The following is a 19325-nucleotide window of genomic DNA, read 5'->3' as shown; positions in this document are numbered from 1 at the left end:
GCTCTAGCGGATTTTACGCTGTAAAACATACGACGTGAATGAAAGTTCGGATTTATAATAAAATAAGCAGAAGATACAATCGGAAAAAGGATCTCAGCAAGACGATAGTATTAGGACATCGTTAGGAAACGGTAGGCCAAGAAAAGCCGGTCGAAAGATGATTCGTAGAACTAAAGGAAAGTGTTGAGATATTGATCCGTTTCATAGCGCCGATGCGAGCGAAAAGCGAACTAAAATGTCTATATACTATCACGAAACTACGAAATATTACTAATCTTCTATTTACAACGAAGCTCGTAAGTCTCGTGACCAATTTACACGAAAAAAGATCGAGTTAGAGACACGATAACGCGTTAATGAAACTTCTAATCTCTAAATCTCTAGAGAGAAATCCTTAAAAGCTGTAGATCCTTAATAAACAATTTACCGATTACGACGATAAGTTCCCTGATGCTCGTAACCAATTTTACACAGAAAACGGATCACCAAAGTTGCAAGACTTTCGAGTTGGAGGGAATGACGCGTTAACGAGAGCGTCGCGACGTATAATGTTTACAAAGTTTGCGTGGAAATTAACACGATCAGGAATAAGCTGGATCGTTGTCACCGTTTACGATCGTGTTTCCGAGATGAAAGAAACAGCTACTATTATGCAATCGATCGTTTCGAACTAGTAAACGGCGTAGCGAAATAAAACTCGGTGTAAGTCTTAACATACGTTCATTAGCAGGAACGTGTTTTATTGAAACTTTTACGACTCGCTACCGGCTGCCCCAGCCGTTGCATTATTTGAATAACATCGAAGGTTGTTGACCTAGCAACCGAACGAAGGTGCGATCCAATTGGAGGTGGATGTAATTACACCTTGAAATACCTTTCGTCATCGAGCATTTCCAATTCCCCGCCGAGTGTCCTCCATTTTTGCGCTTAGTCTTTACGCTCGATATCGTCGCGATTTGCAGGCACTCGCTAGCAACAGAATGTGCGATCGTCGTCGCGCGTCGCCGTTTCGACAGAATTAACGTCGTTGGAATCTCACAACGATTGAGAAACCGCATATTTACTTCGCGCGAAAACCACGATGAACGAGTTATGTCTCGTTCGGGCTAATTTCTTTGAAGTAGTCATGTGTCGATTTTTAATTTATGCTTCAAATATGTAATATCGGAAAATAAGGACAGAAATTTTTTTCCGATTACTTACAATTTATTAATATTAAATTGAATATACAAATATAAATTGGACAGAGGACGATATTTATTTAACGGAAACTAAATGCAATACTCGTATCTATATCAAATAACTTTGCAGTTATTTGATCACTCTCGTCACAACGAATCTAACACACACACTCTCTCTCTCTCTAACAACTCTATCAATTCTCACGACTCTACTCTTCGACGACTCGAAACCTCCAACGACTCTACTCTTCGACGACTCAATTAGCTCTGATCTTCGCCAATACACTCCTGCTCGGTCGTGCTCGCTCTTGCTCTCGTCCTCTCTCACACACACACACGCACACTTTTCGGCTCACATACTCTGGCCTCTCGACTGCCACTCCTTGAAATGTGGAACCGTACTTCTGTTTCGACGCTGCTTATCTTTTCTCGCGTCACTGTTACTAGGCGCTCTTGGATATAAACAAACCACGAAAGACGACGTACACGGTGTTTTCTAATTTCAGCCGATCTCCAATCAAAGCTATTCTACGATATTACAAATATTAAGAATCGAAGATCCAGTGTGGAGAATTTGAAGGGTTGACTCTGAGATTTGAGAGTAATTTCAGAGAATAGAAGCTTAATTCCTGCGATTACTTCCTTCACATACTTCCCCTTTTCGGATCTTGACACTACGCAAGTCTCTTTCGGTCGTGCCATACACCTCGCTGCAATATGTCCAAATCCGCTGCACTCGGAACACCTAACACCTTCTCCCCTCTCCGGACACTTAACACTTAGATGATCCTCACTACCGCAAATGAAGCATCCTCATTTCATCATTGCATCTACAGATTGACTGGGCTTCCCGTTCTTCTGGGTTTTAGCCGGCTTCACAATCGACTTTGCTCTGCGACTCTTCTGCTCTTCGTACATCACTAACCTCTTCCTCAATTCTTTGATTGACGTAGCGCCGTACAATATAGCCTTATTGTTCTCGTCGTCTATTATTCCATCCACTATGTATTCCACCTTTGCTTCCTCCTCTATGTCCACATGGCTAGCTATTTCGAGCATGCGGTACATGTAAGCCAAACATGTACTATGTATCACTCTCCTTTTTTGTTTCTTCAAGTTTCTGATGTACTTGCCTACTGTTGACTTTCCTCGAAAATTCTTTCACTAGCCCCCTCTTCAACTCATGCCAAGTCCTGGCATGACACTCGAAGCTCGCAAATATTTTCGCTGATCCCTTCAGCAGCTTCCTGGCGTAGACTGCCTTCTGCCCATCCGACCACATGCACGTATCAGCGACTTCCTCGAACGACTCGAACCATCGTTCGACATTTTCACCTTTGTCGCCACTAAACGACTCTAATGCATCTTCGACGTCTCTAAAACTCAGTGTCGAACCAACACATGCCCTTCGACAATATTCATCACGGTCCTGATACTCCTGTGGCGGATCGGTATCAACAGGACGCCGACAGGTCGAGGCATCAACGCGGCGCAACACCTCCCGGGCGATCCGCGGGTACCAACCGCCAACACTAGAGGGCTACGACGACAACGAGTCTATCTGTCTAACTCGCTAGCGGTCGAATATACGAGCGATTGATACAAATACCGCACCTAGCGAGACTCCCTCTACGTCTAAGGCAGGGACTACCGGGCATAGCCTTACTGACGAGTCCACCGGTAGTCCCGGGACGAAACGCAAACACTCACACTCTCTTTTCATTCGCCTCACACCCTTCGCGTATCTCTCTTGTATCCTCTTGCGTTTTTCTTGTCATCTTCATCCTCACTTTCGTCGTCGCTTTCTTCTTCCGACGATATGTCGTTACCATCCATGGCCGCTTGTATCCGTGCGCGTAATTCTACTTTTCTGCCCGTCGTTTTTAAACCCAAACTAGCGAGGCGCTCCTTCAACTCCTTCGTATTCATTTTCTCAACATCTTCATCTTCGTTAGAATCACGCTCAGCTCTCTGTATGTTTCCTAAATCTCGTTGACCGGTTAGCTCTTCACCGCCCGTCGATCCCTTAGGATACGATTGTCCAGCCCTACACGCCCGATTCAGCCTTGCAATCAGCACTGACCTCGCACCAGATATAGGGAGGTTCATTCGCGCGAGCTTACTCCTCAGCTCCTCCAGCGTCGAACCCTCTTCACCCGACAATCGTTCGTCCCCAACGTTTGCCATTTTTCACACTACACAAACTTAAACAGTCAACGATATCGTCTTTTACCGCACCGCGTACCGGTAAATTCACAACTAGCTTGAATAGCTCTGTTAAACCGTTTCGTTTTCTGTCTTGTCCAATCCCGGACGAGCCCCCAAAAATATGTAATATCGTGATATAATGTATTTACAAGGAGTGGACAATAGAGATGTTAATCAGACAGAAAAAGACGATTGTTGTTCAACCTGAACTATTCACGCCAAACGTACAGAAAACAGCGCAACTAAATAACTAGATAGCGACTCGACTTTTACCAAAACGCAATCAACACTCTCTCGGCAACGCCACTCGCAAACTCTGTCTCCGCTCAACTCGCACTCGGCTCCTCGACTCACACTCTGTTTCTCGACTCACACTCTGGCCGTTGTCGCATTCTATTGCCTTTTTCCTAGGCCCGCCGCACACGTGTTCTGCAGACGCTCGTAGCCAGGGTCACGTAGGTCTTTTCCACGAAACTATGCACTTGAAAAGACCGATGACACATTGATGGGCCCGACGGCGCCTCGGCTCTCGCGACATTGTTCATAGTTCGCCCGATATTTCTTAGGCCTTTCGTCCACGATACTACATATATGTAGTGGTGTACTGGTCATCTTTTTTCCACACGTTTTTAGCTTTTTAGCTGTTTGTGAATGGGCGCCTAATCAGCCAATCAGAAATGGCCGGTATTCTATGAATCCTTTTCTTCAATGCTCGAAGAGCTGGATATTTATCCAAAGCTGATGCCCCAAACATATACTCGAAATTTTCAAGGGCCGCTGCAAACACGAAGTCCGCCCATGTCGTCTGAAAAAAGGTTTGTATACATTTATTTTGTACCTCCTCTATTAAACAATTTTTTTAATTTACCTTGAAAAATGTGAAAAATCGAACTCTTAACTAAAGATCACTAGCTTTTTAGGAAGAATTTGGATTTTTATTTTATTGTCAGAATTTAATGGATAATTTTAGAAACTTCAACCTTTGGAGGTATTTGTTAATTAAAAATGACAAAACTGGTATTATGTAAAAAAGAGTAATGTGTATCCTGAATCAATGTCGAATGGAAATTAGACAGTTCTATAAAAATAATCCTTCTCACGATTCCACAACTTCATAGCTTAATTAAATACAATTCTTCGGCGATATAATTACAAATACATTTACAGGAATTGTGTAATATGATAAATATCTCGTTAAAGAAATTGAAATCGTAAATTCCGCGGATAACCAGCGTTTATCATATAGAGACAGGGATTTGCAAAGAATAAAAGTTGTAGAACGTTGAAAGGCGTTGAGAGAAACGTGATGTTATCCCGTTATTCGTTAACGCAACGCAGTTAAAAAAATCCCGTAGGAAGATTACGATAATATATAACCTGAGTCGAGTGTTTGTCGGGGGATCTAAAAGATTCTTTCGAGTTGAGCGTCTGAGATTGCAGAGAAGAAAATTTGGAAGCCATCGAATTCGTGATGTCGATAGAAATCTTCAGTTGGAATCGTTGTATCATAACGTAGTCTGCTTATTGTCGATAAGACTTTACTAAACTAAAAGTGACTACTAAAAGTTTCTATCCTCTAAATTCTATCTACGATTCTATAATCTAAAAACTGACTTTTGCAAACAAACTGTAACATTCGCTTAACGGAAAGACATACGTATCTTGTTTGTACTCGTCTTTTCACAATGAATTCTTGAACGTCTGTCTCTGTGGTGAGACAAATGCAAAGTCATCTCATCAGTTACTCACCTTGCTTCAAATCTCCAAGAGCATCGACGAGCACGTCGCATATCATCGCATCCCATTCGTTCCTTCCCATTAGATCGTACTTCTTCGCCAAGTATCGCGCCACAGCGTTACTCTGCGCTACCGGTTTCCCGTCTATCTCCAGCACAGGCAGCATTTTATAAGGCATTGCTAAGAACAAACATGGCTCATATGAACACTGTGTAGAGGGAAACGATCGATAGGAAATCACAACACAGCTTCCGAGGCCGTTGCGTTCTTGTGAATAAATGAATCGAAATCATTTCGGTTTTAATCAACATGGCCTAGTAAAGAAATACAGAAATGTCTTCTTTCTCCTTTTTTTCTTTTCTTACGATTACGATGGACAAGGTATCGCGTGTTTTTGACTGTTGGGAAGAACCTAAAGTTTTTAAAATCAAGGATAAATGATCGAGTATAAAATTTGTAATTCTCACGGAAAGGAACGAATCTGTCCGATGCGGTGTACTGAATGTACGAGGAACGATCAGTATCGTTTTGCAGCATTGCATAAGGAAGACCTTCTGCAATGATAGTGGACTTACAACTGCGAATAAAAAATTCACGTCGCATAATACCAGACACGGAAAAGATATTAGAAAATGTACACGGTTCTTGTAATGAAAATTGAAATGCAAGGAATATAAATCGAATGTCTCTTGCGAACGTAATTTTGTGTTTTACACCGACAGGATTGATTTACAGACTTACGTTGATTTTTGGTTTCTCTATCTGCAAGCGACATATAAGATTATATCGAAGACTAGGTTGCGTAAAACTTTTATTATACTATTTACGATAGAAATGTCGCAACGGAAGATCGAATTTTATGTCTGCTTTGTTCTTTCGACTTTTTAGCTATGTTCTTGTTCATTTCCGAACTGATTTCAATTTTTTATCCTTTTTTTCCGACAAGTCCTAAAAAGTTTTTAAATTAACGAGAAACGTAGAAGTATTTTTGTATTCCTATTTTAAGTCACCTATTTACGGTTTTCTCAAAATATTCGAAATGCTTCGATTCATTGAAAACAATAAAGATTGCAACACAAAAATTCGAGAATCGTAAGTGAATTAAGTTGGTATTCGATAAACACGATATTACGGAAGCAAAACTTAATGAAAAGTTCGACTTTATTCCGTATGAAATTTTACTTTAAGTAAGTTTAGCCTGCACGTGAAACGAAAGTTTTATATACAGAAAAGTTTGAGTAAATGGTAGATACCTGAGAGTTGAACGATGAAAGTAAAAATCGATTCTTCACGCTTACAATCCTTGTATTCAGGCCAGAGTTCTTCGGGGATCCTCTCGTCGGTATACTCGATGCCAGTATATGCAAATATGTACCGTATATGTTCGGCACGACCACGGGCATTGAAGTAGATTTGTTTGTAGGTAGGTTCGTCGCTCATTTTCCTTGCTCTGTCAACTTATCGAGAAAAATGATACAATTAACTCGTGTAATTAACAGACTGTGTGCGTGTTTGTGTGTATAGAGAACAATTTATTTATAGATGGAATAATTCGTATAATACGCAAAATAAATCATTTAGAAGGCTGGAATATGTGTTTTTGAAACAATTAATTATGTCGAAAAATATTTCAAACGAGATATAATTATGAAAAAAATAATAATTAAATGTATGTAAATGCATGTAATAATAGTTAAATGTATGTAAATGTAATAATTAAATGTAATTAGTTTCTTTATACGCACGCGATATTATTGGCGATATATGAAGGTCAACTTTATTTTTTTAAATAGATATATTTATACGTATATTTATAGATATAAATACATATATTATATAGATATAATAGTATATATAATATATATAATAATATATATGTCGAGTCTGAATCTCCGAGTCCGAGCTCGAGGCGCCCTCCCGGGCAGGGCTCGCGGGAGATTGCGATTCCGTGTTGGAGTTCTCCATCGTCCGGTCGCGGGTGGGGTACCTTTATTGTCGATAGTGACACTAGTGACGAGGGCCTCAGGCTTAATAACGAATCCGCGGCCAACGGGAGGACTATCATATAAAAAGCAACAGGATACACGAAATAATATAATTCTGACTAGGACAACATAAACGCAAGAAGTGTTGATATTGAAAAAAATATTTAATTTTGTATATAAATATTTTCATATTTAAAAAAGTTTCCGGAAGCAGGAAGATTTACAAACAAATAATATCATAAACCGAATGTTTCATGATCCTTTTCTAATTAGAGTGTGTGACAGCATGTGAGAACGTTTCTTAAAAATATGACTTATTGCAATTACTTAATCGCAATTATAAACGATTAAGACCTTCTCACAACGAGGCAATCTATCCAAAGTGTAAAACTCGTTATACTTGATGAGAAAACAAATCTCTACTTAGGTTTCATTTCGTTTCATCGCGTTCATAAAAAGTGAATTTGTATGAACACATCGTGCAATTTAGTAATTAGGACCGTTGATCTCGCTGCAACATAGATGGATAGAAAAAAGCCATTTAAAATGATACATCGTCGGGAAGACAATTATGAAAATTATAAATGGAGCACAAGATAAAATTGTTTAAGATTAATTCTTCTTTTTTTTTTTTTAATCGCGAGTGTTTGCAAACGAAGTTTCAATCTGTTTACAATGATAGCAATGAGAGGAGGATGTCTATGATGAAAGTTATAAATGCGATATTGAATAACATTTCTGCGAGTGGGTTTGTTTTTCGTTACAAATGTTTTTTAAACGAATCTGCAATCTGTTGGAAACAACGGAACAGTAACGGGACGACTGATAGGGAAATAAAAAAGATCGCGTTTTATTTGAACAGACAAATCTTTGAAATCTATTCGAAAGTCTATTTGAATTGGTACGAGCTCGAAAGGAACGGCGAATACTATAGAAGAAGGATTAATTAAAATTCTTATTAATCTGTACGCTTTGTATATTAAATACCTTGATCGATGCCAAGATAACAAATTATTATACGAAACAGTGAAGTATCCACGTCTGACATTAATATTGAGTATTACCATTACTGTAATTTAATTTTTAACCGATCCTGAAAATTCCTTAGAACGTAAAAAGTATAAAATGTTACTGTGCATTTCAAGATTAAATGCACTGTAATTTAGAAACAGTTATGAAGCGGAAACAAATAATTTATTCAGAATAAGAATTCTACGTAATCATGTTAAAAAAAAAAACGTACTTATAACGCGTTAAAACTCCAAATATGTAAAGACAATAAGGGAAAAAAATTAAACGAAGAATCGTAAATTCACACAAGATTTTATCCAAAAAAAAATTGGCCTGTACCAATATTTTTATTTGTCGTTACAAGTTACGAGGGTATTAAAAAGTTGGCCACGAATGGACCAGAGATAAGAATTTATCAGACTTGCTCTCGTAAATTTCAAGACGTTGCATCGGATATTCTTGAAAATCTTTGGACAATGGCCTCGATATTTCGCAGCTTCTATCCTCGAAGCGGAAGAACTCGGCGTTAAAAGCGACAGAACTGGAGAAACCCGGTGACCGCGAGCCTTTCACGCTCTCGACAGATTTCTCATCCCTCGTAATCCTCCCGGTGTCACCCAATTTCCACCCTCGTATTGCGATTTGTTGCTTCCAACGAGGCGACACCTTGTCTTGTGATTTCCTTTTTCGTCGCGTGAAACACGACCGAACACTTGTTCAAACACACAATTCGTATTTATCTAACTCGACAAAACGCCGTGTCATTGAAACAATAGCATTCTTTGGCTTTTATGTAAATTCCAATAAATTATGATAATGTTCGTGGAGACATTATTGCTACCTATTTTATCTGTCGTGATCCAAATTGATTTGTGGCTACGTATGTATATATATATATTTGTATTTTCTTTTGTTCTTTCTTTTTAATTTATGTGATCTGAGAATTACATTTCTGAGAGTTCGGTGAAATTCGATGCTTTATTTTTATCAGTAGAATCTTCCTTGTCATTGTCAGAACGCAGACGTTTACGCGTTTACGGAAAGTTTAAGGATACAAAAATACAGAAAAATGTAGAAAATATGCAAGAATATGTAAAATATCGAAAGTACAGTACTTCTAATAATACTTAGTAGCATGCTTACAAACAAATTTCTTTTGTATTTCTTGAAATTGCGTAAAGATTCGCGGTAATTATCGGATTTTTGTCCTCTTTTATCTGCTTTTTTTATTCGCAACTTATATGAGATATGAATTAATATTCAACGACGTGCGCTCTGTGCCACGAAATGAATTATCTCGCGTTAAGACTGCGGCAATTCTTACGTTTGATATTTCATTTAACGAACAGCCGCGCGTTCCTGAGTTTAAAAACCGCCACTCTGAACTTATGCTGAGAATAATATCAGGAAAAGCGAACGAGAGATGATTAGAAAGAAAATGCGAGGAGCAGTGAGGGGGATATTACTAGACTGCGCTTTTTTGTGCAAGTATAGCAGGATGTTTGGGAGTGTAAAATTTTAACGAATGCGTATAATATGAAAAAAATATATGAAATATCCAAGGTATAGTTTTATTAAACTTACTTTTTATAATGCTTCGTAGGTAAAACAATTTTCTATCCAGATTCCACTTTCTCAATTATATTTTAAAAAATGCTCGATAAGGAGTACAATTTTCTACCCTTTCTAATTATATCTTCCAAAATTCTTGATAGGTGAAACAATATTCCACCGACGATTTACTTTTTTAATTGTATCCCCCAAAATATGGACCTGCTTAACGTTTAGATATTATTATTTTTTTCGTTGTTACTTGATACGGCTAGCAATTAAATAGTGAGAATACGAAGAATTGGAAGTGCCATTTTCGAAAAAGAATTTTGGTTTTAAATTGGAAATTAAATTTGGTTTGGACATATATGACACAATTTGTATGGACAATGAAGAGTACGAATCTACGAATTTCGAGGTAAAAGTATTGATATATGTATCGATATTTCTGGTCGTTACAATATCTCTAATCAATACAAAGTTCTAACTGAATGTTAGAATGTTAAACGTTAAAACGTTTAAAACGTTAAAATGTGTATCGAATCGTTGTAATTCCAAAGATGTCAATTGATGTAATGTAATAATAAAGTATAAAGTATAATAAAGTAAAAAGTATAATTTCGTCTGTGGTATAATCTTTCTATTCCATTTTGTTACGTCGCACCGCGAGCAATATGGCAACCAGATGTCACCGGATACTCGCAGCGTATCCTCCATAGTTTCAAGTACCTTCCATAAATCTCATAGATTTCCTAGAAAAGGTCCTTCAAACCAAACAAACGTCTGTTTCCGAAGAATCTCTAAAGACTATTGTCTACCCCGACTGGACAAGGGAAAGTTAGTTTTTCTCACGTATGCTGCAACTTTCCTCCCACTAACCACTTTCTCTCGAGGGCGGTTAAGACCCTTCGTTAACCAATTAACAACGAAGCCACTTCCTTCACTCTCCTAACTAAAATCGTCACCAACAAATCCGTATGGTCCCGTGCGCTAGACACACTCATCCTTAGCTTTCCTCCGAGACAGCATCGTCTCCCAAGACAGTACTGATTTCACATCCTCCGAACGGTCAATATCCTTCCACCGGGTAGGACACACCCACAGATCAGTCACTCATTCATCTCGTACATATTCTCAACGCGAGAATTGATTGTAATTTCAACAAATAAATAAAAAAAAAAAAATCTCGTACATACGCACCAGCGTAACTGCCTTCGTTATAAGTTGTTGGAATAAACGGTGAAATATAACTTACTATACTGTGTCATATTCATTTAACCACCTCTTATCTTAACCGAAACAGGGGAACGACTACTTCGCGGCTTCGATTCACCGAATCGTAGCGAGAATTTACGCCTCTCGCTACTGCGACTGCGTCTCTCCGCGAACGGTCGTAACACATTGATCGACAGAAGTACTAAACTCTAATAACATAAATTTATATATTTTCTATTTCCCAGCCACCAGTTTTATAGATTTTTTATCTTCTGTACTACTTTTATCCCTTTTATTTTTTCTTACATGAGATTATTGTAAATTTAATATCATTTGTTCGCAATATTTGTTATTTATCTTTCCTTGAATTTGAAATTTCGCGCTTCAATGTTGTGTGTTGTTCGACGTTTTATCGAACGATGTTTATCGAACTAGTTTATGAATACATACATAATCATTAAAGAATCTATAAACCTTACTAGTTTGTTTTTACTAAGTTTTGTTACAGAAAACATGTTCTCATAAATTTTCAACTTTAATTTATGGAAATTTATTAACCTTAAACTATAAAATCATTCAATGAGTCTTTCCGGATGTTTTTATGTAGTCATAATTTCACATATCAGCACAGCTCCACCAATAGGATAAGAGTTATGTGGAAGCAACAGGGGGGAAGAAGAACATATAGATATCTAAAGGTTATTTTTGTCTCATTCAAGTTTCTGTTAACCGGCTTGGAAATTTCCTGTGCTTGTTTCGACTTTGAAGTCTTAAAAAAAAAATTGTAAGTAAATAGTATATATATAGTATATATATCTCGAGTCAAAGTTTCTCTTTATAAATAATAAACCGTTTAAAAACTATATTTTGTATGTTTTTTCTTATTCATAATTAAATAATAAATATGAAATACTTCTACAGAAAGCCGACATCCTTCAATTAACCGAACAGCAGATGATTTAAAAATTAGTAGTTGAAAGAAATAAATGTTATTACATGTTCATAATTGATCGATAAATTTAAGTATACAATTAGATAGATATAGTATACTTTATTAAGACCTAGATAAAAGACTTTTTTCTCGTTTCTCTTCTCTTACTTAATCACTAAGAGTTATATAACGTTTATTCGATAATTCTGCTTCTCCTGACCTTTCCACAAATGGTTGTTTATATCTCGACATTCTTGGTACTTTTAATCAAATTTTAATAACAGTACTTTACTCGTCAGAAGTAAATAAAAAAGCTCTAGGTAGAAGCAAGGATTTACTTACCTTTCCTTTCTCGAATCTCAGTTAGCAATGTCGTTCCTCTTGAAAGATTTTCCAAGTTTCCAAGACAATTTCCACGCTGGTAACATTGTATACATTTCAAGTATCGTGACCACAGGAACTTGTTGAGGCAATATTGAAGAAAGCAAAGAGAATGAAGAAATTGTAGGAACTATGAGAGACTACTCCTTCTTTCACAACTTATTTTCTCTTCGTTTGGGGGGAAAAACACAAATGAACGTAACGGTTGGTTTCATATACGTTTCAGATATCTGCTACTATCGCATGGAGGAGAATCCTGAAAAGAAGGAAGCGAGGAAGAAACAACTTTTGAACGAAACAATACCATTTTACTTGACTAAGTTCGACCAGATTATTGGCAAAAATAAAGGATATATCATTCCTTCTACCGTAAGATTTTTTATCCAAATTTAATGTTAAAATTTTTAGTCTTTGTGCAAACTGGGCCATGTTGTCCATAAAAAATTATTGAAACTTTGTTGCGACAAGACAGCTTTAATTGTTGAGAGCAGAGTGTATCTTTAAAATTCACTCCTGTTAGTTTATGTACAAATGAATTTGCCAAGATTTTCAGCTTTTAGATAATTATTCATGTATCTTCCTCATCAAGTTTGATAGAAATTATTACTATCGTAATCAAAGCAAAGATTAAGATATGTAAAATCATTTCTCTGGATATGACACTCTTGTTTAATGAGTGATAAATGATACCATTCGAAATATCATATTTATATAATATATAATGATACTTATAAGTGTAATCACTTAAGTACAGATATCTGAATTTTTCTCACTGTCACTGACATAGATACGTATTATCGTCCCTTAGATTACTTGACCAGTTTATTTCTTTCATCACTGTGTTATTATATAACAATAATAAATAGTCACATTAAATTAATTTAGTATGATTATGTTGTTTAATAATACGTGTTTCATTGCAAAATATTTAGCGATTGAAGGGCTCATAGGAAACATGAAAGTGAAAGAATACTAGAATCTACAGTTTACGATTTCAATTTCTTTAACGAGATATTTATCATATTACACAATTCCTGTAAATGTATTTGTAATTATATCGCCGAAGAATTGTATTTAATTAAGCTATGAAGTTGTGGAATCGTGAGAAGGATTATTTTTATAGAACTGTCTAATTTCCATTCGACATTGATTCAGGATACACATTACTCTTTTTTACATAATACCAGTTTTGTCATTTTTAATTAACAAATACCTCCAAAGGTTGAAGTTTCTAAAATTATCCATTAAATTCTGACAATAAAATAAAAATCCAAATTCTTCCTAAAAAGCTAGTGATCTTTAGTTAAGAGTTCGATTTTTCACATTTTTCAAGGTAAATTAAAAAAATTGTTTAATAGAGGAGGTACAAAATAAATGTATACAAACCTTTTTTCAGACGACATGGGCGGACTTCGTGTTTGCAGCGGCCCTTGAAAATTTCGAGTATATGTTTGGGGCACCAGCTTTGGATAAATATCCAGCTCTTCAAGCATTGAAGAAAAGGATTCATAGAATACCAGCCATTTCTGATTGGCTGATTAGGCGCCCATTCACAAACAGCTAAAAAGCTAAAAACGTGTGGAAAAAAGATGACCAGTACACCAGTATATATATATGTACGCTGGCATCGCTATGTTGGTAAATGTTCGATGTTATACGTGTCGTAAAATGTAACAGTTCTATTTAAAGAAAAAATTTCGTTTCTATGAGTACGTTAAAAGTTTAACTATAAAAAGTCTCATCTGAGCTGTGTTCCTTTATGTGAAGGTATTATTGTGTGTAATATTGTGAATTACGACTTTTCCTCTCCGATATTCGTGAATTGAATCACGGTCAACTCAGCTTGAACTAAAATCCTAACTAAAATCGTCACCAACAAATCCGATGGTCCCGTGCGCTAGACACACCCATCCTTAGCTTTCCTCCGAGACAGCATCGTCTCCCAAGACAGTTCTGATTTTACATCCTTCGAACGGTCAATATCCTACCACCGGGTAGGACACACCCACAGATCAGTCACTCATTCATCTCGTACATACGCACCAGCGTAACTGCCTTCGTTATAAGTTGTTGGAATAAACGGTGAAATATAACTTACTATACTGTGTCATATTCATTTAACCACCTCTTATCTTAACCGAAACAGGGGAACGACTACTTCGCGGCGTCGATTCACCGAATCGTAGCGAGAATTTACGCCTCTCGCTACTGCGACTGCGTCTCTCCGCGAACGGTCGTAACACATTGATCGACAGAACCTTACTAGTTTGTTTTTACTAAGTTTTGTTACAGAAAACATGTTCTCATAAATTTTCAACTTTAATTTATGGAAATTTATTAACCTTAAACTATAAAATCATTCAATGAGTCTTTCCGGATGTTTTTATGTAGTCATAATTTCACATATCAGCACAGCTCCACCAATAGGATAAGAGTTACGTGGAAGCAACAGGGGGGAAGAAGAACATATAGATATCTAAAGGTTATTTTTGTCTCATTCAAGTTTCTGTTAACCGGCTTGGAAATTTCCTGTGCTTGTTTCGACTTTGAAGTCTTAAAAAAAAAATTGTAAGTAAATAGTATATATATAGTATATATATCCCGAGTCAAAGTTTCTCTTTATAAATAATAAACCGTTTAAAAACTATATTTTGTATGTTTTTTCCTTATTCATAATTAAATAATAAATATGAAATACTTCTACAGAAAGCCGACATCCTTCAATTAACCGAACAGCAGATGATTTAAAAATTAGTAGTTGAAAGAAATAAATGTTATTACATGTTCATAATTGATCGATAAATTTAAATATACAATTAGAAAATGTTTCTTCTTTATTGATAACTAAATAATACAGATAAGATACAAGATACTTGTACGAAAAGTCGGCGCGTCGTTCAATTAACGGAACAGCAGAGGATTTGAAAATTAGTAGTTGAAAGAAATAAATGTTATCATATGTTCATAATTGATCGATAAATTTAAGTATGCAATTAGAAAATGTTTCTTATGTTTGGAAGAATATATAATTGTTAAGGAAATTCGAGGATTTGGGAATACAAATTATTGACTATATTTCCCATACAACAGTTATACATCTATATTCCTCTCTAAGAACGTCTTGCACGCACGCTGGTTGCCAACCGACTAGCCTAGATTCTTCTAACATCTGGCAACAGTCTTTTGTCTCCACTGAGTCCTTGACGCCCTCTAACCCTTACACACACACACTCTCATGTACAGTGTAAATGTATCACTTCCCTAACACGCCTCCTTACATTTATACTGTACACTTAATTTTATTTACATACTTGTCGAATTAACAAAATATTTAACATTTATCGCTTCCTTTACATTTCTCTTATTTTACATTCATCCATGACCTAAACCTTTCAAATTTCTCTCTACACAGTGCCTTCGTAAAAATATCCGCAGTGTTTTCTTCTGTACTTACTTTTATTATGTTTATCTTATTTTCCTTTACGTACTCGTGAACGTAGTGGTAATGAACTTCGATGTGTTTAGAATTTTTTGTAAAAGTTCCGTATTTTGCTATACTCATTACTCCAGAGTTATCCTCATAGATTTTTACAGGGTTATCGTCTACATTTACATCGAAGATTTTCATTAGTTCTCTGATAGTCATTACTTCGCTCACCGCTTCCGATAGAGCTACATACTCTGCATACGTCGAGGCTTTTGTCACACACCTTTGTTTTTTAGACTTCCATCCAATTACATTTCCATACAATCTAATTACATACCCAGAAGTCGATTTCCTATCTATATGATCTCCTGCCCAATCAGCGTCCACATAACAATCTATCGTTTCGCACTTTTCATTTCTTTTATAATGTAGCCCTAAATCTCTAGTCCGGTACAAATATTTCAATATTCGCAAGGCATATTTAAAATGTGTCTCGTTACAACAATCTTGAAATCTACTCAGATAATTCACACTATAACTTATATCGGGTCTGGTATTTACACTAATATACAGCAATGCGCCAATTAAATTCTTGTATCCAATGTCCTCTCTATTTATCTCAGCTTTTTCAATTTTTAAGTTGGTCTCCATAGGTGTACAGTACAATTTGCTGTTATGTAATTTATATTTGTTTGCTAATGATTCTATGTATTTCTTTTGGCTTAATCTCATTTCATTTTTTAAATAATCATACTCTATATTTATTCCAAGATATTCTTTTACTTCACCTAAATCTTTCATTTCAAATTTATCAGTTAATAATTTTTTTTACACTTTGTATCTTCCCTTTGTTTTTACTACAAATCAACAAATCGTCTACGTATATTAACAAATAAACAACATTTTCTCCCTCTCCATAACTATATAGGCACAGCTCTATATTGTTCTTTTTAAAACCTAATCTCGTCACATACTTATCAAAACACTCATACCAGTCCCTCGGACTTTCTTTTAACCCATAAAGCGCTTTCGATAATTTACAAACTCTATTCGTTCCGTCCGCATATCCCTTTGGTTGATTTACATATACCTCCGAGGTTACTTCACCATTTAAAAAGGCAGTTTCTACATCCATTTGCTCAATTATTAATCCATTTTGACAACAATATGATAGCAATATCTTAAAGGTCTGATTACTCGCCACTGGAGAATATATGTCATCGGCTACGTTTCTTTGTTGAAATCCCCTTACCACTAATCTAGCCTTATACCTGTCCTCTGATTTTTTCGTGTAAACCCATTTTACATCTAATACTTCTTTGCCTTTTACCCTTTCTACCAATTTCCAAGTTTTATTCTTATAGAGACATTCTATTTCCTTATCCATAGCCTGTTTCCAAACTTCATTATTTTCGCAACAAATCGCCTCCTCAAATGTACGAGGGATATCTACTTTACAATAATTTGCATGAATCTCGCAAATATTTTCCTTTTCTGGATACCTTACTGGAGTTTTCTTAATACGTGTAGATCTCCTAGGAGTGTTTGAGCTTTCAATACTACTATTATTTTCATCTTTCCTACCTTCTAACTCTTCCTTATCCATACCATCCAATGAATAGTTATCTTCGCTATCATTTCTATCTGCCTCTAATGAATTTTCCTCAAAACCGATACATTTAGTGTCTGTCTCTATGACCTCTACATGTCTAGCTATTGTTATTTTCCCACCTAATAAGACTCTGTATCCTACTTCACTATATCCTAATAGAATTCCCATATCTGCCTTCTTGTCCCATTTGGAAACTCTTTTTTGTTCTGGCCTTCTTACAAAAACTTTACTTCCATATAGATGTAGATTTCTAACACTTGGTTTTCTCCCGAAGAATATTTCAAAAGGTGTCTTTCTTTCTATAGTATTCGCTAATATTCGATTTTTCAAGTATGCCGCTGTACAAACTATTTCCGGCCAGTACCTTTTATGTACTTTCGCTTCCGCTAACAAGCAACGCGCCATGTCCATCACTGTTCTATTATACCTTTCCGCTGTCCCGTTTAATTCATGTACGTATGTTGGGCAATTATTTATTCTTATACCTTTATCCCTAGCAAATTTATAAATTCGATTATTTAAATATTCTTTACCATTATCGCATCTTAATATTTTTAACCTCTTGCCCGTTAAATTTTCGGCTTCATTTACGAACTGTACGAAAGAATCAAAGACCTCATCTTTTGATTTTATACAATAGATCCTAGCTATTTTACTATAATCATCGATAAATGAAATGAAATATTTTTCTCCATTGAATCCGGTGGTCTTAAAGGGACCACATACGTCCGTATGAATAATTTCCATTATTTCCCTAGCCTTAGTTCGATTATTTTTGAAAGGTAAGTTATGCATTTTGCTTTCTATACACACCCTACATTTCAAAAGTTCCTTTTCAAATTCATTCGGTATGCCAGTCACTAGCTGCTCTTTACCCAAAATCTCTAAATATTTAAAATTTACGTGTCCTAGCATCCTATGCCATCTTTCCTTTTTACTCATACCACTACGTTCGGCGCTGTTTACTAAGTGCTTCTTCCCTTTCAATATACTTTTTATTCTATATGTCCCATTCTCTTTGAACGCTACAGCTGTAAGTTTATTATCCTCATCTATTACTTTCGCAATATTTCCTTTGGAAATAACCGTATTCTTATTGTCTGTTAGTTTACCTAAACTAATCAAATTTGCGGACATTTCTTTCGCGTAAAATACTTTCCTCATATTTATTTCATTTTGTTTTCCGAATGCTTCAAAATAACTTATAACATTCCCAACTTTTGTCGCTTTTATCGGTCTATTATCGCCTAAATATATATTTACCGGTTCTTTTAGGTCGATAGATTTATCGAAGTAATTTATATTATTAATTATGTGATCAGTACAACCGCTATCTAATAGCCACACTATTTCGTTCTTACTTATCTCATTCGTCTCACTGCTGTTTGCTGCGTGCGCCGTTGCTATCCATATGCCTGCTCTTGAGTTTCCATGCTCGCCCGTGCCGGTTGTTGATTGACGATGAAAGTTTCCACGTCCTCTGCTCGTATTGCCTTTGTTCCCTCTTCCTCTGTTTCGACCACGTGTTGGCCCATGCCAATAGCCGTTACTGCTTTCCGCTTGGACGCCATTTTGACACTCTCTCGCAAAGTGTCCTAATCTTCCACATCTGAAGCATCCTTCCTTTTTTGCAGAAAAGGCGTTGGTTTGCCTTTCTCCTCGATTGGATTTATTTTTCTTCTCTGCTACCTCTATTTTATTTTTTACATACGCTACCGTTTGATCCTCTTCTTTCAATGCGTCTATTATGTCCGCTATGTAGCTGTATTCTTCGGGTAACGTATTCAGCATGTAATTCAGCTTTTCCCTCTCACTTACTTGTGCGCCCGCACTTTTTAATTCATTGATTAATTTCTCAAAATCGTTAAAGAATGATGCTGAATCACTGTAGTTCTCCAGTCTTATGTTTTCCAATCTCCTTCTGCATACGATCTGCAGTGCCGTCGACTCTTTCAAGTACATTTCATCGAACCTTTTTATTATATCATACGCCGTTTTTCCTTCCCTAACATACTCCAATTGTCTGTTCGATATTGCACTATAAATTATATTAATCGCCTTCAAATCCTTTTTGTCCCAGTCTTCA

General features: G+C 36.2%; 1 protein-coding gene and 1 long non-coding RNA gene across 2 annotated transcripts in view; both read right to left on the bottom strand.

Annotated features, from left to right (window-relative positions):
* The window catches only part of LOC143304732 (glutathione S-transferase-like), a 34344-nt gene extending 28691 nt beyond the window's left edge, over positions 1 to 5653 (bottom strand). Inside the window, exon 1 of the mRNA XM_076627254.1 lies at positions 5139 to 5653. Coding sequence (XP_076483369.1) covers positions 5139 to 5304 — 166 coding nt within the window. The 5' untranslated portion in view covers positions 5305 to 5653. The remainder of the gene's footprint in view (positions 1 to 5138) is intronic.
* An 843-nt stretch (positions 5654 to 6496) lies between these two features.
* LOC143304735 (uncharacterized) overlaps positions 6497 to 19325 on the bottom strand; it is a 37868-nt gene continuing 25039 nt past the window's right edge. Inside the window, exon 2 of the long non-coding RNA XR_013061386.1 lies at positions 6497 to 7184. This is a non-coding gene — a long non-coding RNA (uncharacterized LOC143304735). The remainder of the gene's footprint in view (positions 7185 to 19325) is intronic.

The sequence above is a fragment of the Bombus vancouverensis genome, unplaced genomic scaffold (assembly GCF_051014615.1).
Source record: "Bombus vancouverensis nearcticus unplaced genomic scaffold, iyBomVanc1_principal scaffold0052, whole genome shotgun sequence".
Classification (NCBI taxonomy): domain Eukaryota; kingdom Metazoa; phylum Arthropoda; class Insecta; order Hymenoptera; family Apidae; genus Bombus; species Bombus vancouverensis.
Note: the sequence above shows the minus strand (reverse complement) of the source record. Positions and strands in the feature narration are given on the sequence as shown.